Below are 22575 nucleotides of genomic sequence, written 5' to 3' on the forward strand. Positions count from 1 at the left end.
TCCACCATTCATGCCTTAGTTCAAAATGAAACTAATTCTGAGCGGAGTTAAATCTCCGCTTACGCGTTAAAATTGCGAAATAATTTGCGCGCTAAATATCCCATATCGGCCAAGTTGTCAGTCTTTAAAACCCTTAACTCCATAACTTTACAAATGATGATCACAAGTCAAAAATGGCTCGTTGAAAAGTCAAAAATTGTCAGGAGAAAAGAAATACCCGAGTAAAATTATTCCGTTCTTTTCGTCGAAAGTCGAAATAAACCTGCTCGTATCAAGTCGAAGTACTAAATGTTCCGACTTTAGTTTCCTTAGAGTAGCGAAAAATAAAATTTAGTTGCTCAAGCCTTCTAATTATCAAAACTTATTTATTTTCTTTTAATTTCGCAAAACAAACTGCGTTTTTAGGCGGCTTTCAGCTAATTTTAGCTGTGGTGGGTGAAATAGGGACTCTTTCATCTTTTTTTGATTGTAACGACTCTAATAAAACTTTAAATTCAATTCAAAAATTGAAAAAATACAGTACTGTTCAAGGACAAAAAAGTGATATAAATACAACAGTATGGTAACAGTACTGTTCCAGTACTGCAACAGTTTTGTTTTCTTTTGTTTCAGTGGGTTTTTCCTGGAAAAGTACTGAAAAAAAACATATAACTATTTTTACTTTGAATTAGTACTGGCAGAACAATCTGGGTAAAAGATTTTAAAAGCATATGGCAATCAAAAAAACAATTGGTGAAAAATGCTCATTGTTTCTCAAAAATACACTGCATTTCAAAAAAACTCTTTCAAAAAGACTAAACTATCTGCGGAAGAGTTTGACCAACATTAAAAGTTAGATTTTTTTCTTTTCAGTTGCTGCATCACTCATAGCATATTAGTCAATGAAAAAAAAGCTACAAAAAAGTTAATGAAAACTTTTTAGCTTGGGATGACGATCAAACTAGTGTTTGTTTGATTACAAAGATTCTGATTTTAAGCGTTGTGTGGGTTTCTTTTTACGTATTTTTTTCCGGCTCAAATACTGCTTTTGAGCGATCAACTCGATGATGTTATTTTCAATTTGGTCATGATATAGATTTCAAAAAAAAAGTTTGAAAATTTTTCTTTGACTTGAGAAGAACTGTTCCGAGTATTTTGACTTAATTTCCAATTTCGAACTACACCCAGTTTGATTCATAGGCAAATATCAAATTGGAGCAGCTCGCAGGTTGTTTTTGAAAAAAAAAAGCTGCTCGTAACAGGGAGAAACCCTGAATGTCTCGAACGCATTTAAAATTATATGTCCTAGTGTTTGCTTAAAAATCTGATGAAAATTTCACATTTCAAAAAAAAATTAGCAAAGGAAATTTTTCTGTGCTTTTAAATGTTACACCCCAAACACTATTTAAAGTGCAGAAAACATATTTGACTTATGCAAAAAATTCAATAGTCCACCATTCATGCCTTAGTTCAAAATGAAACTAATTCTGAGCGGAGTTAAATCTCCGCTTACGCGTTAAAATTGCGAAATAATTTGCGCGCTAAATATCCCATATCGGCCAAGTTGTCAGTCTTTAAAACCCTTAACTCCATAACTTTACAAATGATGATCACAAGTCAAAAATGGCTCGTTGAAAAGTCAAAAATTGTCAGGAGAAAAGAAATACCCGAGTAAAATTATTCCGTTCTTTTCGTCGAAAGTCGAAATAAACCTGCTCGTATCAAGTCGAAGTACTAAATGTTCCGACTTTAGTTTCCTTAGAGTAGCGAAAAATAAAATTGTTGATGAAATTCCCTCCCCCCCCCCCCCCCCCCAACACGCTATGTAAAATACAAAATTGTAAATTTTGCATCAAGGAATGTATTAAATAGACTAAAGAGCATGCGTCAATCCATTTTGAACTGTTTCTAGGACGAATTAAATCTCCTGTTACCTGTTAATAGCACGAAATGTATCGAGCGACAAATGTCCCAAATTAGCCGATTGATAATTTTCAAAGCCCCCAAATTGATCACAGGCGAAATAATTTTCTAAATTTGAGCTATAAAATAAAAAGACCCAGTTGCTTTGTTTAGCGCTTTTAAAGTTTTGAGCCTACCCTAGTCGATCAACGAATGTTATCTTGAAAGATCTTGTAAGATTTCTGCAAATGAGGGTTATCTTGTAAGATCTTGTAAGATGGAGGTTATCTAGTAAGATTTTACAAGAGTGAGAATATTTTGCAACAATCTTGAAAGATTTTTGCAAGTTCTTGCAAGATAACTAACCATGAAAAGTTTCCACAAGAAAAATATTCTCAGCGCCAGAAAAAGACCGTGGAGATCCAATTTGACTACGGTAAAATAATTCTGATTTTAGGTTTGGATTAAAATTTAAGGACAAACAATTTTTGAAAATGTTAAGTTATATGCTCATTTTTCAGCTTTCGTAATATAAAAAGTATCAGGTGGTGGTTATAATTGATGCAATTCAGTTCACGATTTCCAAAAATTTTATTTTATTTTATTGGAACAATTCATTTAGTTTGGCAAATTTAGCGATTAAAAATCAGCTTTTCTTATTTTTTGTGAAAACTTTGACCAATAGAGTCAATTAAATTGAGATATTTTGAATGTTTTGTTTAATAATTACGATAAAAAAATACGTTTATTGTATTGTGCGGTTAAAATTTACTTTTTTAATTTGTTTAAGTAATTAAATGTTACTACTGCGCTTTGAATGTTAGTTCCTACACGAACGCTAGAGGGTTATTTTCGCACGTAAAGCTGTTTATCCCAAAAAAAATCAACTCTTTGAAAATCTTGCCTGAAAAAAATTTTTCTTTTAAGGAGGTTATATTGCAAGAATCTTACAATATCTTTTAAAGATCTTGCAAGATAACCCCCTTTGATTGATAGGGGAGGGTTGCTTTTGAGCGATTGCTTATAGAGTAAACTAGGCGAAGAGCAGTGGCAGCGAAAACGAAAACTTCACTCGAAATTTTATTTTGCTTTGGTTTTTTTTGCAATTAATATATTGCAGTTACTGTACAAGTTTATTCACGTATTTTTGTTTTATTTCTGCAGCCCAATTCAATCAAACCCAAAAGCCAAAGAAAACGACAGAAAAGTTTTTTAACACTATGTGCGACATTCTAACTAATAAAACACCGAAAAGTACGCTTCAACCAGAACATAAATTTATGCTGAGCCAAACACTCAGCCAAACGAAAATGAGTGTTAAAAAGACAGCAACCTCTGTTCTGCCCTAAAATTGTACTTGTTTAAAAACACTGAATGCGTGCACTATATTGCGTAACTGCCATACTCAATAAATTATCAGGTTATAATCCAACTTATTACTAGAAATTCGAGAACAGACCAAAAAGAAGCGCCGTAAAAAATTTGTACAGGAGTTAAGCAGTTTGTCGTAGTTTAATTGCGAATGAGGAAGAATAAGACAACGAGCACAGAATATCAATATTTTTTCTTTGATCCCGCTCAGTGTTCAATCAATCCTTGTTCCAGCAATCGTATTTCACTCCTGAAATATTATTAAAATTAGCTATAGCAACATGGCGACCAAATTAAGGGTTGTTTACAATAGTTTACACAATATTTTGTTCCCTCTATTTTTTTGAGCAATTTTCAGCATAATTTGCTCAGAAAAAAAATTATTCAAAATTTGACAAAAAAACTTTTATTTTGTCAATTTTGACATGATGTTCATAATTATTTTGTAGTTTTTGAACAAATTTACAAAAAAAAAATATTTTAAGAAAAAATGATCAATATATCCATAAAACAAAGACAACTTAAATTGCAAAAAACTTGTAAAATTTTTCGAGTACTTTTAAAGACTAACTTCGTCCTCTGCAGCAGCAGCAGCAGCAGCGGCGGCAGCAGCAGCCTCGTTGGCCTCCTCCAGGGCCTTGCCGCCTGCCTTGACCTTGAGAGCCTGCATCCTCATCCTCGCCTGTCGCTTCCTTCGCTCAATCTCCGCCTGGGCAGCTGACTTGTTCAAGTTCACTCCAGTACGCTTCAGGGGAGGCTTTACGCTGTAAATAAACTCAAAATAAAGTCAATTTTTAAAAATTTAGTCGTTCTTCAAAATATCAAGATCGGAGGTTGAATTGTAATTTGAAATGTCGGACATTTTTTATATTATCTTGAAAAAAAAGATTTTAACTGGATTTATCGGTCAAATTAGATCTTAAGTGGGGGAAAACGAAGCTAAAATCCACACCCCCAGTAAAAATTTAGTTTGACTCACTATTTGCCTGTTCCCTCCATGGCTTTTTGCTTGAGATCCATGATCTGAAAGAGTATACATCGCCTAATTATACTTACAATTTAGAACAATTCAGAATTAACTTTTTCATCGGAACTTATTTAGATCATTGACGGGCTTAATTCAAGTCATGTTGAGAGAAAACTATGATTAAGACACAATGGTTCAAGCACTTCGGTAATAACCGACGGCAAAAAAAAATACCTTTGAAATCAAAACGAATTCAATCATTTTTTTAAAAAATTTCCTTATTTAAGGTGCACAGTTAGTGCATTCTTAGTATCTTGAAGATGTTTTGATGAGTTTTCATTAAGTTTAATCCATCGTTAATGTGACATGTGGCACGCGACAGAGTATTCTTTATTAAGATGACAGTTTGTACCTTTTTGTCGTTCTCCTTTTGAGTGTACTCTAAGTCCCACTTCTCCGCCTCGGCCTTCTTGATCTGCTCAACAATCCATTCACAGTACTCCACGAGCTGTCCCTCGTCTAAAACAAAGCCACCGAACATGCACCATCATAGTACTTAATGGCTCACATCCCCTACCGAACTTTTCTCACAATTTCACGTCTGATCATACAATGGTCAGACACTAGCTGTTTTCCAGCTCTGTGCATGTCTGTTTCACATGTGATCACATGATATACCTGAGTCAGACATGACTATAATTTGAGTTTTGGCCTACGGAGTTTTTAAAAAGCATTTTTGATCTAGGTATGATCTTGTAATTTTAGGCATGATCATGTCTGGTCCAGGTATGATCATGTAAGGTCAGGTATGATCATGTCTGCTTCAGGCCTGTCCCAGGTATGATCAGGCCTGTCCCAGTTTTGTCAAATTTTTCAGTGACGCTATCTGTTAAGAAAATACTCTTATCCAACTATGAAAATTATCAAAATGTAAATCCACGGTCAATTATAAGCGTTGGGCTGGAGGATTTGATAATGTATAGAGCAAGATTTGATTTAAAAAACCTAAAATATAGCTGGTTTGATAAAATCATTGATAATCAAAATAATGCATACAAGTTAAGCATTAAAAATTGGTTCATACAAGACTCGAAATCGTTTGCATGAGAAATATAATAACAAACAAAAACAAGGATAGCCGGTTACTGTGAGCAAGTAGCACAGAATGTTCCGACCAGTCTTAAGAAATTACAAAAAAATATATATTGCTGCATTTTGTAAGCGGAATCCACTTCTTGATGTTTTTTTTATCGTCGTAGAGTCCAGAGACAAATGATTCAATTATTCTATTGCTGCAATACACTCTCAAGCAGCAAGATTTGCGGAATCCAGATTTTCAAAAAAAGTTTCGGAATTTTGTCCACCTTTTTTAGGTCGACCAAATTACTTTTCCGAGCTCTCCCAAAGAACTAAATAGTCCCTGTTTTGGCCAAAATGTCTGCGCCGCAGGCAAAACTTTGAAAAAAAACATGCCAAAAAGGCGTTTTTAGAAACTTTTTGGAAAATTTTTTTACAAAAATCGCGTTTTTTTGGCGCGCGCTCCCCCTTTAAAATAATTATATATTGATACCAAAAGTGCTTTTAGAAAAAATTTTAGGGTTCGTCAGCCAAAATTAGATATCTGAGAATAGTTCAAAGAGGGGACCCTATGGGTCGGTAAAGGGTCGAATGAATCCCTGAGGGGGAGGGGGCGTCCAACACCCCCCCCCCCTAAATCCGCCCTTGTGTGCATTCGAATGCGCAGTCGCGCAATCTGCATTTTGTAAGCAGAATCCGCTTTTGATAAAAAAAAATTAGAGGAACCCACTAACAAATGTGGATTTCGCTAAACAGTTTGGAGAACCCAGTAACAAACGAGGAACCTGCAACAACTTGCCAATATTGTTAGGGGTTATGCTAGCAAGTTCTTGCACGTTTAAAGGCTGATCTCCGGATTCAAGAGTCATATTGCGCCTTATGAAAACACAGTTTAGTTTCTTAATAAGTAGCAAAAAAACCACCAGGAAACTGCATGAAAAGTCAAAACATTGGGCTAGGAAGTTTTACAAGTTTTGATCCGACCTATCTCGGTTATGTAGCTAGACTCAGTTTGACTTTATGCTCCGACTTTCAGTTCGATATATACGATATGGCATCCAAAAATTATATCAATAAGAATCTGCGAAAATTTTATTTTATTTGTGCAGAGATTTTATTAGTAAATGAGCAATAACATTCATGTTATTGAGGAAGTTAAGACTGAATTGAATGTACTCACTCTTTCCTTGGGTCTTGAGTGGGGCCACTCTCTCGGACATGACCCTCCTCTTCTCAGCCTCCTCTCGCTCCTTCTCTCTCGCCAACTCCTCCTGCGCCTTCTTCATCAACAAGTTCTACACACACAACACAACACGCAATGAGTCACGTCATGAGTCACGCCATGGGAGCGAAGTTAGACTCAACACATAGAGACATTCTACCAATTATGCCATTGAATATATTGAAACATGCTTTTAAAAATGCAACAATATGTTATTATTTTGCTAATGACTAATGAGAACCCACGCTGAGTTTAACAGGAAAACTTTAAATTTCGTCAAATTATTTGGCAATTTTTTAAGGTTTACTTTTTATCAATGGTTTGGTTTGTCTTAGCTTGTTTCAAAAAAAAATAACTATCTACTAACTTGGCAAAAATTCAAAAGATATGTAGATTATCTACATATCTTTTGAATTTTTGCCAAGTTCAAATAAATGTTTAGTATTCGTCCATCCAATAAACAATCTGACAATATCTATTATCATTTAATAAATATAACTTAAAATTTTCATTCAATTGGATGCGATTAGCGAAAAGGTAAAATTAAAGCCTGACCTTGATGTTGGCCTTCCTGCCACCGCCGGACAGCAAGTGCTTGAAATCCTTCTTCTGAAAACAACATACGCAAACATAAATTTAAACATCATTAATTGTGATCACGATCAGGAAAAACCGACGGGCTTTACACGTATATTTACTTCCATCGATATTTACGGTCGTAATGTAGAAAGAAAGGTTGATAAATAGAATAGACTGCAAAAAAATGCGTTTTTTGCGCCTGGTTAAAGCCATTTGTTCTTGAAAAAGAACTAAGTTGCTTGTTTACTCTTCAAAAAATCGGTATGAGCTTTCTGATTTCGACTAGTATTTTTTTTTGCAAAAATGGGTTGGTTTTTATCGTTCAAGAAAAATTGGCCAAGTCTCTACACTATTGTATATGAAAGAAGCGAGGCTTGAAAAAAGTCGAATTTGTATCAAAAATTGACCTGAATCCACATATTAGCTGTTTTTTTTTTTACCTCAGACATGATGAAGTTTTTTTTGGTTCTGCTTTCAAGAATCTAATGATTAAATAAGGTCAACTGTAATCCACGAGTGTAATCAGTCACGCCGACAGTATCTACGTACTACTAGTGCAGGTTATTATAATACGTTATAAGTCTGGTGGCGTTTTAACTTATTGTTAAAATTAACTAAGGAGCCCAAATGCGACCAAAACAGACCAGAAGCTGAACGGAATGAAGGAAAGAATATCTATCACAGGCTCTCCCGATTTAAATACACGTAGGCTAGGATTACGACTACCGGGTTTTAAATTCCACGAAATTTCATTCTAACTATCTGGAAATTTCGATTCGTTCCTGATAGTAGTTATGGGTTTGCAGGTATCACGCCCGTGCATACTACCAAGTCTACTTTTGAAGACTTCTTAACTTCACAACTTGAGAATTGCAGCTTCAAAATAGTTTGCCCGATAGGCATTTACAATTTCTTCGCAAAAGTTCTGAAAATGGAACAAAATCAAACCCGTATTGAACAGGTTTCGAAAGGTACAAGTAATTTTCACATTTTAGTGTGCTAAATTTGGGCTCAAACTGCTGGAATTGAGATACGAGGTATTTTGCGAGGGAACTGATAAGAGAGTTTACCCAAAGCAAGAGCTCAAATTACATGTTTTAGGTGACCTTTTCTAGTGTTACCCTTTTAAACCACGTTTTAAGTTTTTAATATGGCGCCCATGGTTAGTTTGGACTCAGAGCTATATGTCAATTTCTAACTGTTCCTGACTTGAGAGAAGGCCCAGTTTACCGGGTGTCGCCGAAAGTTAGCTGATATTATACAAGGGTTTTGGTGTTCCCAATCTACCCAAAAACGTGTTCCATGTTTACAATGATAAGGGCTGCAATGGAATTGTTTGCATTTGCCACTGCGTTAATCAAATTTGCTTTCATATTTATTAAACATGATTCGCTTGGCGACAAGGGTTCGTATAGAATGGAAATAAAAAAAAACGAAAGCTGAGCTGCTTTCTTCAAGTATATCAAAAGACTATGATAAAACAATAGAACGAGCGCCTAGAGTCTGATTTCTGAAAATGGACATTTTAGACAAGTGATGGCACTTTTTATTAGATTTCTAACTATTTGTACTCTCCGAGCTAATTTGTTTTTACCGTAATTGACCTCAGTCGTCGTCAGTACATGAAATTTTTGATTAAAAAAACAAATAAAAGTTCTCTGTCTAACTTCTTTTTTTTAAAGTTCGGGAAAACAAGGACAAAATTAATTGAAAAAAAAAAAAAAAAAAAAAAAAAAACTGTTTCTGAGTTTTGATAGAAAGCTTATGAGTAACCTCACAATTGCACGAAAGTTACCAACGAGGGTAATATGTGAACGGTAGAGGTAAAAATTTCCTGAGAAGTTTCGCGCGGACCACCTATATAATCCCGGGTTGAACAAAAGTCAATATCATAGAACTTTTCTAACAAATTCCTGCAAAATTAGGCTCTAAGAATATTACATGATTGTTTTTTTTTCTTATGCAAAAGTTTTAGCATAGTTTAGTGGACGTTTTTTACAGATAGGGGAAATTTCCTAAGCTCATATAAAAACTTCTAAAGTAGGGGAACTTTTGGTAGGATGGTCAGTCCGGGATGGGATATCTTATATGAACAAAAAGTAAAAAAGAAAAAGCGCAAATATTGATCAAGCAACAAACAGATAATAAGCATAAAACTGAACTTTTGCAGAGCGTAGATGACATGCTACATTGGAGCTAAGTATTATTCAGATGCATCTGTACTTACAGGTTTATGCAGTGGCTAAACATTAATAAGAGAAATCAGTACTTATTGGTGCTGTAAGACATGCCAATGCTTCAGGTAGTTGACAAAGATTTTCTTCTATATAAACAAAAGTCAGAGGAAAAAAAGCTTTGTTTTTGACACAGCAAAAAACTTCTCTTTGAAAAATTGCTCAGTACACATTTACCTCATTTTTACTGATTTTGATCCTTTTTAGGAAACTATTCTACATCGGGCCTAGGAAGGTAGACGACAAGCAAAATAGACGACCGCAAAAAATGAGACAATAACTCTACCCGTGCCGAGAAAATTCTTTATTTCTGACCTGGAATACTTTATATCTGATCAAATTTTCTGGTCAGAAACTCTTTGTGAAATGTTTAAAGCAGGTATTTTCTAAAAACTCTTTTTTTCTCTTCTTATTTCTGATCAGAAAATAGGTAAGTCTAGGCTATTTCTAGCTTGAAAATGAGTCTTCTACTGGGGCTCGAACTCCTGATCAACCTTTTAAAAAGCAGTTATTTTAACCGCCAAACCTGATGTTCCAGAATAGGTTTAGCAATGTAATGCAAAGCAAAACTTGTTATAACAAGTGTTAATTTGCATTGCACTGTTACGGCTATTGTGTATACTCGAAGCATGTTTATCTCGTTGCGGTTGAGCAGCGAACTAATTTCTAGTTATTTTTTTTCTAGAAGTTGTTTTTTTTCTAATTTAAGAAAGAAATATATCATTTCTGTACAGAAAACAAAATATTTTGGCTAGGTAACCTATAAAACCTTTCTGTTTAGAAAAACAGACTTCACATGGTACGCGTAGTGAAATTAGACATAAAAACTGGGCCCACTAAACGTTCTGTTTAGAAGGAAGTTACCCAAACCAAAAATAGTATATGATCATAGAATCGATCAAAATTATTATAGTAAGGTAATTATGAAACATTGAATCGAAAAGAAAAAATAAATTTTTGATATGCATAAATCATACAACTGTGACATTAATAACCTGCCCGCACCATAATTTCTCGGGTAAAAATAGGTCATATTGAAAAAATCTTCCCAAAAATGTTACTTTTAATTAAGAATTACTTTTAATTAAGAAAAAAATTAATTACTTTTAATTAAGAAAAAAAAATAAATCATTTTCGAGACCATTATTTTGTATAATAATTCAACTAAATTCTATTTTTATCTCAACATAATCTAAGTATAAAAAGTTTTCGCACCGTAACATTGCAGTAAAATTTATTGTCTTCAACAAAAAAAAACGAAAACAAATCTATTGTCTTTGCGATAAAAACGAAATCAAATCTATTGTTTTTGCCATAAAATAGCAACAAAATCTATTGCTATCGCCATAAAATTGACTTAAAATACAAAAAATCTTTTACCCAAAAACAATGGATTATATCACCTTAAAAATGGAATATATTTTCATTCTAAGAACCATGCTGTTTGAAAACTCAAAACATTAGTTGAATTCGAACAAAATGTCAAAAATTAGGAAAGTAATAAAAAAACAAGTTTTAAGAACAAAAAAATGCAACAATTTTATTAAAATTGTCAACATAAACAAGATTTTAGTTTCAAAAAAATGCAAAAAAATCAAAAAAAATTTCAAAACAAACAAAACTTTGGGCAGAAAAATACACAAAATGGAAAATTTTCAAAATTAACAAGATTTTAGGCACAAAAATATGCATGATTAACAAACTTTTAAAAAACAATTTAACAAAAAAGCCATGAAAATCATCAATATGAACAAGATTCTGTGAACAAAAATATGCAGTAAAAATTGATTGAAAATAATCATTTTAAACAAGGTTTAAAGCCCGAAAAATGCAAAAAAAAATTGATGAAGTGGTCGAAATCAACAACATTTTGAGCACAAAAATAACAATGAATACATGAAATTTATCAACATTAACAAGATTTTGGCCATAAAAATAGGCAGAAAAAAATCACTATGATAAACAATAAGTTGGGTGGGGGCCATGATTAGTTAACTTAAAAACAAAAAAGCAGCAGCTTGCTCTAAATCAACCTGTAAACAAATTAGTGTGAAAAATCAATTTTTTTGGGATCAATTGAGCAACCCCCCCATTCTCGCTTGGGGGAATAAAGCTCAATAGGTACTTGAGACTTGTTTATAACCACTTGAAAATAGTTTGAATGATATGAAATCATTAAACAGATTCTGCAAAATTTCAATATTAAGGTGCTGCGGAGAACGAACAGTGTTTGATATTTAGATACAAGGCTAGATCATCAACCCTGGTAAGTCGCTTTCCTCGATGATGCAATGATTGCCTAGAGAAAAATTTGCAAAAAAAACTTTTTTATAAAATTCTTTTTTTTCTTTTTCAAAATTTTTTCGATACTCGAACTAAAATAAACTTCAGTCGCTCAATTGATTGCGTGCTACGAACACATCAACCATCTACTTGCGTTTGCTTGCGTCTTTTTGTAGCGTTTTACTGTTTTTGCTTGGGGGGAGATAGCTCAATTGGTCATAACGGGGGGGGATTGCTCAATTGATCCTTTTTTGAAAATTTCACGTCCTGGTAATATCTGAAAATTTCGAAGAGTAGCCAGCTTGAAAAATGACTTTTATCAACAAAAAGATTTTTTAAACTTATCTTAGGATATATATTTCAACTCCACCACTACGGTAAAACGTAAATCAAACAAATTTAGGAAGTTTTTTCTGTTGGGTTCCGTCATTATTCATACCTGCCGCTCATTCCACCCATTCAAATCAATTATATTAATTCGAGCTTCGACAGGAGTTTCTTCTTAGGGTTGTTACTTGGATGTTGGGAGGGTGCTTTGGGTTCGTACCGCAAGGTGTCTTTACAGGCGTCATTAGGCCTGGCCCATGAGTCACACATAAGGTTGGGTTGTTGTCTAGTGGTTTATTGCTGCTTTTCTTGCTCAAGCAATTGAATATTTAAAAAGATTGATGTCGTACGTTTTTGTGCAATTGATCAAGTTTTTGAAACACTACAATTGAAGTTATACAAGATTATAGTTCCAATATAATCGACATAAAATGTAAAGAGTACGGACTTTTCACCATGATATGATGGATTTTTTCACCAAATAATCTATTGTTTTTGGGTTTTTATAGTAATTATCTTTTTGACCAGAAAATTTTTTTACATGATAATCTTCGGTGCGGATGATTTGTGGTTGTGGACAACCAGTGTTTACTCAGTCAAAAGATAATTCAAGTGTGTTGTTATACCCACGGAAACGGTAAAGGTAGATGATCTATGTTGAGAGACATAAACGGTCAACAATAGGTTAAAACAAAAGAGAGAGTTTTGTTCAACTTGAATTCATTCAGCTGAAGTTATGTCTGATTCGAATCTGGCCTTTGAAAATATGAGAGAGACAGAGACTTTTAAATATCTGTTGAAAATAGCATTAGTTTTAATAAGAATTTAAATAGATCAGACAGTTATGTTAAGTACAGTTATGTAAATTGTCATTAAAAAGTATGGTCTTACGATCACATCAGGTTGAAGTTTTAATGTTTTAGTGCAAGTCCGTTATTATGGATAAACAACATATCCGTACGGATAACATTTTCACATTTTTGGATATGATGTTACATCATGCCGTTGTTTCCCCCATCTTTTTCCTCACCAATTATCGTGTTTGTTGTTTCTTTGGTGGAGCTCTTCGGTTTTGGTGGCGTCTCTTCTGGTTTGTCTGTAGTTTAAGAGCTAAGTGTATATCCTGAATCTTGCTTTTTCTCCGCTCGCTGTCGGGATGATTGGTGTTCACATTCTTTTTGGAATGTCATCGAGTTTTTAGTCGGTGAGATAGATTTAAGAATGTTCATTGCGGCGTCGAAGTTTTCGATGAATTTAGCGTCCGGGATTTTGTACCCGTTGTTGGTCGGTCAAGGATATACCTTGAGCTTGTTGCTCGTTGCGAAGAAGGTTGTGGCAGTTCGGGTGCTGTGGCTTTTCCGGCGTCGTACGTGTTGCTATCAAATTTTTGATGTGGCGAAGAAGTGGTTGTGGTCGGCTCTGCTCGGATTTTTTCAGGCGTGTTTTGGTTGCTATCGATTTCAATACATTCAATATCCGTCGATACATTCGATGATTCCTTTGCGTTATCTTAGTCTGATTGTTTTACGATTTGTATATCTTCAGATTTTCGTGGTATGTCGCTGAGGGTGATGTTTCCCAATGTAATGTTTCCCTATGAGGTTTCTAGATCGACTTGATTAATAGGAACCACGTTTCCAATTTTTTTTCCGCTAAGGTACTGCTGCGCGCTTTTGTTGACCGTCAGCACTCGGGTGCGATGATATCCTCTGGTGTTCTCTTCAAGTCGATTCTCTTAGCCGCCGGTTTCTGTGGTGACGATCTCCTGCCCCGTAGTTTGGATTCATCTGAGGATAGGGAGATTGAGGTATCGCAGTCAAATGGAGTAAGGGTGTTGTAAGTTCATGGGATATTTTCTGGTCTCCCGTGTAGTGTTGCCCTTCGCGTGTTCTTTTGCGATTTTTCCTCGGTTGATTTGTGATCTCCTTTATATTTCTGTTTGTTGTTTTGTGGTATTCTATTTTTTGACGTAAACGTTTTGAATACCCGTTGTGATCCTATTGCTTTGCGATTTAGCGATAGTCGAAACACTTCTTCGATAGTTTTGGGCGGTTGTCGTCTTGGACTTGCCGATGTTGTTTTTGCCCCTTCTGTTTGTTTGGTACTTGCGGGGTTGCTTTGGGTTTGTTTGTTTTCGTTTTCTCTGTTGTTTCTCCTACTTCTGAATAGTGTGGTTCAGCTCTTAATAAGCACTCATAAGCTGCTAGTTCTTTTAGTTGTGCCGGTCTACATTTTCCAAAAAATCTAGGATCCAGGACGAATGCGAGGATATCATGCCTAAATACCAGCGGTTGTTTGCCATCTTCTCGTATCAACGCAGTGTGTGATGAGTAGTTAATGATGTATCCGTTTTCGATCATGTTTAAATTATGCACCGAACATCCCGGGGTTTTTTGTTTTACGAGCTTTGTTTCCTTATTTTACAGCTACTTGTTCAATACATGTGCCCAGTTTGGGATCAATGGTGTGTTGTCGCCCTTTAAAACGATCTTTTACAAAGATTAATGAATTTTTTTTCCAATCTTCAATCCGTTTTTCCTGTGCGGTAAGCCAACGGATTGGTTTTCGCATTTTTAGTGTAGCGATGTCCGTTTTAGGAGTTTCCGCCAAAAATGCTTTTTTGACCTTAATCTTATAGTATGATTTTTTTTAAAAGAAGATGCGCAGCTATTGGAAATTTCTTCAGGAGCGTCCTGTCGAACTCCTCGTCACTGCTTGTGAGATTTACTATTTGATCGGGCCGACTTGAGTCTTGTTGTGTTGCCTTCTTTGCTTACCGCTATTATTCGATTGGTTGTCCTGGTCTAACGTTGACATGGTTGTTGGTTGCTCACCATTGGTGTGTACGTTGGCTCGGGTGAATACGTGTTTTCTTCATACACTAGGTCGGGTTCATCTTCGCTGTTGGATTCTCGATTCCACATAGCTTCTAGCGTAAGCACTGGTTTAACCAGCCTCTTTTCATCTAAACACCAAAATTTGGTGTTTTTCATGAGCGGTTAGACGCCTTAGGTGGAGTGAAAATTTTACTTAGAGGTGTATTGGGTTTACGCACATAGTGGGCTTCAAAGGGTGTATTTTTGATTCTGTCATGTGGTGTAATGCGCTATGTCTTGATTAGTTCAGCCACGTCGGATGCAAGTTTGTACGGTTGGTTATTTTTGTCGAGTTTCATGACAAGCAATCTAGTTTTTAGGGTTCTAATTAGTCTTTTGATCATGCCCATTGCACGATGGTCGTCAACTGGTGCTAATATTATTTTGATGTTTTTTTTTGCATTATGTCATGAATTTTTTTGCCCTTGTGCCTGGTCGCAACGAATGTTTCGTGGCACGCCGTGGCTTACAGTATGTGTTTCAATGAGTTTATCATGGTGTTGGCCTTATTATTAGCAACGACTTTGTCCGACGGGAAACGTGAGAAACGGTAGACCTTTACTAGAATATACACATCTTTGTTGTTTTCATCGGGTGACGGTCCTGCGAGATTCAACTGGATTTCTTCATTAGGTTCCATCACTGCATCCAGTGCGGTAAAATGATAATTAACTTAGATTATTCGAAGGTTCTTACCCTTTGTTCGGCGTTCTCGGCAGTTTTAGGCTGTTGCCACAGTTTTTCTGTGCAAATAAGGGTACCAGACATGTTCGGCCACCTCAAGCATACCACTCTGGCCTGGGTGTGTTAAGTGAAGCGAATCTTGTATGATATGTCGGAGCTGCTTTGTGATAACCACTCGTTCGTTGTAGAGTAAAATGTTGTCACTTACTGACAGTTCGTCCCTAACATTGTTGAAATATGGTTCGTAGCAGGCCTTTATGTTGTCCCATTTTTGTTGGCGGATCATGTTCAGCAGTGATTGGAGGTTCAGATCTCTTTTGGTAGCGGCTGCGATAAAGTCGATGTCCAGGAATTTACGAAAGCTCTTTCGGTAGATCGGGATATCTTCTTCCATCGTTATCATTTGGCATTCAGCGTCGATTAGATCTGGTTGTGATGTTTGGCATTAGTTTATCTGTTTTGTCATTTGTGACGCGCCTGAAGGTAAAATTTTACTACGACGGAATCAGTTGGTGGGAAACTTCCTTGGTTGAAAGATCCTTATGTGGGAGTGTTTGAAGCAGGCGAAGTTTGTGAGGGGAAAAGATAACGAGTATTGGGAGCCACAATGGTTTTCCCGAAAAAGACGTTTAAATGGCAGCAGTGTCATCCCCGTTTGCAGCTGCCTGTTCATGTTGTATTTTTGACAATTTTGAAAAATTTGTTGAATCGAATTTTTAAGAACTGGAAATTTCAAATGAAAGCAAATTTTGCAGCTTGATTTGAGGCATGGACTTTTCACAGCGAACACAGTTTGCGTTGCAATCGATTTTGAAGAAGCAACGTTTTTATTTCAGTCGAGTTTTTGTGTGCCTAAGAATCCGATTGGATTCGAGTTCATATTTATATTAGACATAGTGCTGTTTTGAATTTTGAGGCAAGATATGAGATCGTCGATAAGAGCTAAGTCAAAATGTTTACCTCATAAGAGCTAAGTCAAAAGTATGCCGGATGTTGGGGTTTTACGACCAGATGGCGTAAAATATAGTCATTCAAATCCATTTTGCTATCGGAAAGATGGTTGATGTCAAAGTCGAAGGGGAGAAGACGGTCTATCTATCTTGTTAGTCGATATGTTTTGTTATTTTTGTTGCTTTGCCGTGCACTTACAAGAGCTTGGTGATCCATAAATAGGGTGAACCTGCGACCGTACAGATAGTTCTTAAAATGTTTTATGGCCTACACCGCGTTAGCATCTGTATTTTGCTTACACAGTAATTGCTTTCACGTGTATTTAGAAAGCGAGACGCGTACGCAAAAAAACTCCAGCCGTCTGGTGTTTCCTGTTCTAAGGCCACCCCGATAGCCTTCTTTATTTGTTTGGATTCCATAGCTAGCTTTATAGTTTGGTCTTTTTTCACAGTTATAACTATAGGACTGATAAATTGTTTATCGCTACAGTTTTCAAGTTTCACAAAATAGTCTTGGTATTTTGGGGATTTTATCTCGTTCTCTACTTTTTCTTGGATGTGAATGGGAATCCTTCATCCCTTTTGTTGGAGGTCTTCAAAGTCGGTGAGAAATTTTGTGTGCAACATATGGCTTTTTGCACGTCCAATGCGCGTGCTTAGTCCTGAATATGTTGTTTTTACCCAGTTAGTTATGATGGTATCTGATTGGCTATCATCCGAGACAAAATTCATTTACTCACCAGTAGGTTTTTGTTGCTGGAGGTGGATTGCGATCAAGACTAGAATGTTGCGGCCCAACATGTTCGTCCTCTTGTCGTCAACCTTAGTGAAGCGTTGTTCACTGTGCAGCCTCCGGATTCAATAGGGCTGACGCTCCTTCCGTATGACGGTATTTTGTAACCGTTGTAGCACACCATTCATTTTACGTCGTCTTTTTCTCCTAGTTGGATTCGTTTCACGTTTTTGACTGAGAGTTGCAGAGTGGTAGCTGTTTTGTTGTTGACAAACGAAGTAGGGAAACCTGTATCGGCAATGAATACTAGGTAGTTACTACCTGCACGCACTCGAATGAGGTGTCCTTTTAGATCCTCCTCCGTTATTTGATCAGCCTGTTGAGTTCGGAAGTGAGCAGCGTTTGTTGTTGTGACATCCGGGTGGATAAGTTCCCTTCCTGAATTGAGGTCCCTTTGCCTGCAGGTAGTTAACTTAAGCTGCTATATTCGTTTCTTGTGATGTTTGTTCAGGTATCTGCTCTTTTTGAATAGCGTTAACTTCGGAGGATATACAGAGTCTGGCATAGTGGCCTCTTTTAGTGTACCTATTGCAAATTTGATTCTTGGCCGCGCATTGTTGAAGGTGGCCGGGCTTAACGGGTTTCCGCATTTGAATTTGAAACCTGACTGTTTCTGAGCTTCTCCCTGGCGTAGGAATTGCCTCTTTGTAGTTGCGTTCGGCATCTGCCGCCTTGTTGGTTCGTCCTGTTTTGGTTTCCTCTCCGCTGTATGAAACCAACTGGTTCAGATTTTATACCTGTTTAGTTGTTAGATGATCCTGGTGCCACTTGCTTTCGGACTTGCAGTTGGTTTTCGAGTCCCTTTTCTCTGCGGATTGCGTTTTCATATGCCTGTCCGGGTGTTTTCACCTCCGCCAGGAGGTTTTTCTTCACTTAGTCGTCTGACATGTTGGCGGTGAATAAGTCCTTATGATTTCTGGTTCCAAACAGCTGTCGTAATAATCGGGGCGTTTAAAGTTCTTTTTTACCATTAAATCCATCAGGCCACAATGGGATTGTTTCAGTGTTTCGATATTGGTCCGTTTTCTGTGAACGCCTCGTATCTGTCGAAAGGTACGTCGCATTCCTTGATGAAAAGGTGTTCTAGTCTTGTCCAAAAATGTCGGGTATCTTGTAATTTAAGGTCTGGCTAGTGTGGGTTGAGTTGGCGTGGATTCCCATTCCCTAGACAGGGGTATATGTAGCTACAAACCTTAATGCCGGCTTCTTCCCACGGCCTTAATACCTTAATCCTTTCTGGGTTCTAAGTTGTCAAGTTGAATGCATTGATTCTCCCACTGGACCCGTTTTTCCTGGTTACGAATGTTCCTATCTCTGGCTTGGCTTTGTGTTTCTCCCTCGATTTGGAGTTCTTGTGGTTTTTTGATTAAAGGTGGGTCTCCTAACAATTTTTGCAGATTGATACCATCTTTTGCGATAATGCCAAGAACTAACTGCTGATTCCACTTTTCCCACTCGATCGGAGGTTACACTGAGGCTTTTTGCCAGAACAGGGTGATTCCGATTGGGTCTTTTGTTACTGCTGACTGCGCCATGTTATACCCACGGAAACGGTAAAGGTAGATTGTCTATGTTGAGAGACATGAAAGGTCAAGAAGATGTTAAGTTTCAAGAAAAGTTTTGGTCAACTTCAATTCATTCAGCTAAAATTATGTCTGATTCGAATTTGGCCTCGAAATCACGAGAGAAACAGAAACTTATAAATCGTTTTTGAATATGGCATTAGTTTTAATAAGTATCTAATAAGATCAGACATCAATACAGTTATGTTAAATAGTCGTTATCAAGTATGGGTTATTATGAAACGTTTACCATCACACCAAGTTAAAGGTTAAATGTTTTAGTACAAGTTCGTTACTAAGGATATACAACATATCCGTACGGATAACATCTGTTACCAAATTGCACGCAATTTGCACGCAAGTAATTGTCTAAATGTTGTGATAATCTCATCTTCTAATTTGCTTGTCGTCTTATTTCCTAAGGTCCATTCTATTTTTATACGGCAAAAATTACAAAGAAGTTGCTAAACTATTACCTCAAAAAAATTCACGAAAAAAAATCACTCAGAAAAATTCATGAATAAAAAGGTTTTCAAAAATGTTTGATTTGTATTGTTTGTAATAGAAAGTTGAGCGAACAAGTTCAATTTTGCATTGATTATTGAGTTCAACAGCAACCCATTGAACAGGAATAAAATGTTTTTCGCATTGAAACCACTTGACTGTCAATTTTTATTGAACTCAAGCAAACAAAAATACTCTGTGTTAAAAAGCGCGCTATAAACCTGGGTAAAATACATCGTTCAAATCCGAATTTTTTTTTTTACCGAAGATACTCTCCAACATTTGTTAAGAGCTAATCAAAATAACACATCTAATATTTCAAAAAAAAAATCATAATATAAACAGTCAAACTCTAGCCAAATTACACTATCGCCAAGTCTAAATTTTTCAAATTTATCTCGGCCAATGTAAATTTATCCCACTTGATCAGAAGGTGCGATATCAAATAATACTAACCAGGTTACTCTGACCACGTCTTAATTTTCAACCTCGCCTTACTAAAGTTCATCCCTGCAGCAGATCAGATTAAAAAAATAGTTGGAAAAATGAAACAGTGTACCTTTCGGTTCTCTCTTCTCACTCTGGGACCGAGGGTGACAGAGTTCAACTTGAGCAGATTCTCCTCTCTCTCCTTCTCCACGTCTATGATATGCTTGGTTGGCACTGACACTTTTCGCTCAGCCAAATCTAACCTCACTTCATTCTCCTGTTCAGTCATAGACTTGACAGGCGCTGATGTTTTCCTCGAAGCTGTTTTCACCCGAACTGTTGGCGCATTTGTCTCGGGCGGGGCTGAAAAAATAAAAGCTTTTACTTTATGAGGGATCGAAAAAATAAAAATTTTAAGTTCTATTGGTTTTTAGCTGGAAAGGAAAACTGCAATTTATTCTTTTTATCTGAAAAACTAACATACAAATTTCAAAAAACTGTTCAGTATTAAAAACTTTTTTGTTAGTTTAAAGAACGATTTAAGTTGTTTTCTGCTCCCGAACTGCACGCTAATTATAACTAACTCACTCTTTGGAGTCGTGACGTCTTGCGTTGTTGGGTTTTGGTGTTCACTAGCATTAACTTTGAGGGTAGCAGTTGCTTTGAAGTTTTGGTTTGTCTTTTTTTGACCCATTGGTGATGATTCACCTTCCTCAGCTTCCTCTATTACGGTCTTTTGTATGTTTGCTTTTCTGCTCTAAAATTCATAACATTTTGTAAAAAAACGTTAGAAGTTTATTGCTTTGCATAAAATTTTATTGTTACGGCTTAAAAACTTACCATTGTAGAATCGAACAGACAAAAGTTCAGCTACCATCTATGAATAAAATCAGCTAAAATGACAACTAGTTGAGACTTTTCTGTGATCGATTAAACTTAAGCTAAGCTATAGTCATTTTGTATTGTTGTTTTCAGACCATAATTTTCTAGAGGTGTTTTCAAAAACAAACTTAAATAATATCTAATGGTTTGTGTTTTTAAAATAGCCGACTTTTACATTGAGCCTAATTTTCAGAAAAAGCACACTAAAAATAATGCACCACCTTTTTAGTTTTACTTTTTTACCCGAACTACAAAATTACCAACCTATATTGGACAAATGTAATTTGCTGTGGTCTTCCAGATCCCGCTACTGTTTATATTGTCATGATACGTCTTTTTTTACACTTCTTTTGCACCTCTTTGACCTACTTAAAAAAAATTTGCTCACTTTTCAGTGATAGGAACTGTTTGCTCTTAGAGATTGTTTTCGACAGGCAAACTTGCAGTTTTGGAATCATCTTCTTACGGTTGCAGTCATAACTTTGCTGAATACTTTTGTTCCAACCATTAAAAATGGGACGAACTTTGAATTGGGTGTGTTTCAGTTATTTTCGTTTTCCACGCAAAATCAGTGTGATACTGCAACTGCAACAGCAGTAACGCAACGTAACCTTGAGTGATGAATATATCTTTTATTTGAATCCTATTATATTGTCCAAGGTCACTGACGTTCAAACCTTCGGTATACGGCTGAATCAATCAGACCAAAATGAACCAACATTGATATCAGCAGCTCTCACAGAGAAAAACTTTTATTTAAAAGACCATTTTAATTCTTTGGAGATATAAATCCGTTTTTATCTCAAGATAGTCATATAGGATATCACATGGCGCAGCCAGCAAGGCTCTCAACTCATGACGGTTGTACTGATATGGGAATACCAGTTTGTTGGGCATCAGTAAACCTAGACCCAGTGTGGAGCAATTTCTAATGGCAGTCACGGTCAAGGAAAGTTTTAACGCGGAGATTATACGTGAAGACCCAAAGTTATACAGGAGAAACCACCCTTAAGACCTGAAAAACCGAGGGATGGGGAAGACGCAACTGAAATAGCAGCAAGAGATCTCAAAGACAAACTAGCCAGAGGCAGAGTGGTACTCGAGAACGAAGAGAGAAGAGCGCGAGGACCGAGAATTTGTCACAAAAATCATTACAACGAAGTGCAAAAGAAGCTGGTATCCAGAAAAGTCCTTTTCCTAGGAACGGAAGGAAAACAGAGGTTTTTGCTAAAGAACCCACACGCGGAAGTATCCAAAATTTCAATCAAGGCAATCATCGAGCTAGCATCGGATTCATTTCGAAAAGTAAAATGCTTAACATACAAAAAAAAACTCTGTACGAAAACGCAGGTACAGGGAGAGACACCAGAGGCATTTCACGCGGCCTTGACTGCACAAGCAGCAAGATCTGAGTTGGGAACTTTGCAGGGCGACATTGTTCGTGACTTATTTATCTCAAAAAAGAAGAACATGACCCTCCAGGATACGCTGACTTTTGAAACGCTCACAACGGAAGAAATCCTTACATGGGTTATAAAATTTGAACATAGCAACCTGACCACAATGGTGTTCCAGAAAAAAATGCGGCAGAGACTGCGGGAACAACAACAACCTACAATTTAGATATTAAATTAAACCAAAGACCAATATGTGCAGTCAGAAATTCAAATGGAGTAACAGAAAAAAAACCTTTTAAACGGGAGAACAATAGAAAACAAAACAGCAAAAGATCTGCAACCTCAGATGGACAAATCGAAATCTGTAACAAGCGTGGTCGCACATTTGAATCTGGACACCTGAAATCTTGTCCAGCCGTGGGAAAGATCTGCAAGAACTGCAATAAACATGTGTAAAACTGTGTAGATCACAACAGGTAAGTGAAATACCGGAAGATTCGGACAAATCAGAAGAAGGGTGGAAAATTTTGGGTCATGCAAAGAAGTCGAGATTACGT

General features: G+C 36.4%; 2 protein-coding genes across 3 annotated transcripts in view; both read right to left on the reverse strand.

Moving 5' to 3' along the window:
* LOC134847372 (transmembrane 9 superfamily member 4-like) overlaps positions 1-22575 on the reverse strand; it is a 530188-nt gene that overhangs the window by 275556 nt on the left and 232057 nt on the right. The gene's annotated exons all lie outside the window — the stretch shown is intronic.
* On the reverse strand, positions 3253-20662 carry LOC134847313 (troponin I-like). Of its 2 annotated transcripts, XM_063864546.1 has the most exons (9): positions 20580-20662; positions 20328-20496; positions 19870-20102; positions 7074-7127; positions 6477-6591; positions 4632-4738; positions 4232-4275; positions 3824-4016; positions 3253-3502 (listed from the first exon to the last, which is right to left on the reverse strand). In XM_063864546.1, exons 1-9 carry the CDS (start codon positions 20580-20582, stop codon positions 3497-3499), a joined length of 924 nt encoding a protein of 307 aa, XP_063720616.1. In that variant the 5' UTR covers positions 20583-20662; the 3' UTR covers positions 3253-3496. The 2 variants fall into 2 exon arrangements, with proteins under 2 accessions (XP_063720616.1, XP_063720617.1); XM_063864547.1 differs by lacking the exons at positions 19870-20102; positions 20328-20496; positions 20580-20662 and adding an exon at positions 7538-7894.

Source organism: Symsagittifera roscoffensis, chromosome 1 (assembly GCF_963678635.1).
Source record: "Symsagittifera roscoffensis chromosome 1, txSymRosc1.1, whole genome shotgun sequence".
NCBI classification, from domain to species: domain Eukaryota; kingdom Metazoa; phylum Xenacoelomorpha; order Acoela; family Convolutidae; genus Symsagittifera; species Symsagittifera roscoffensis.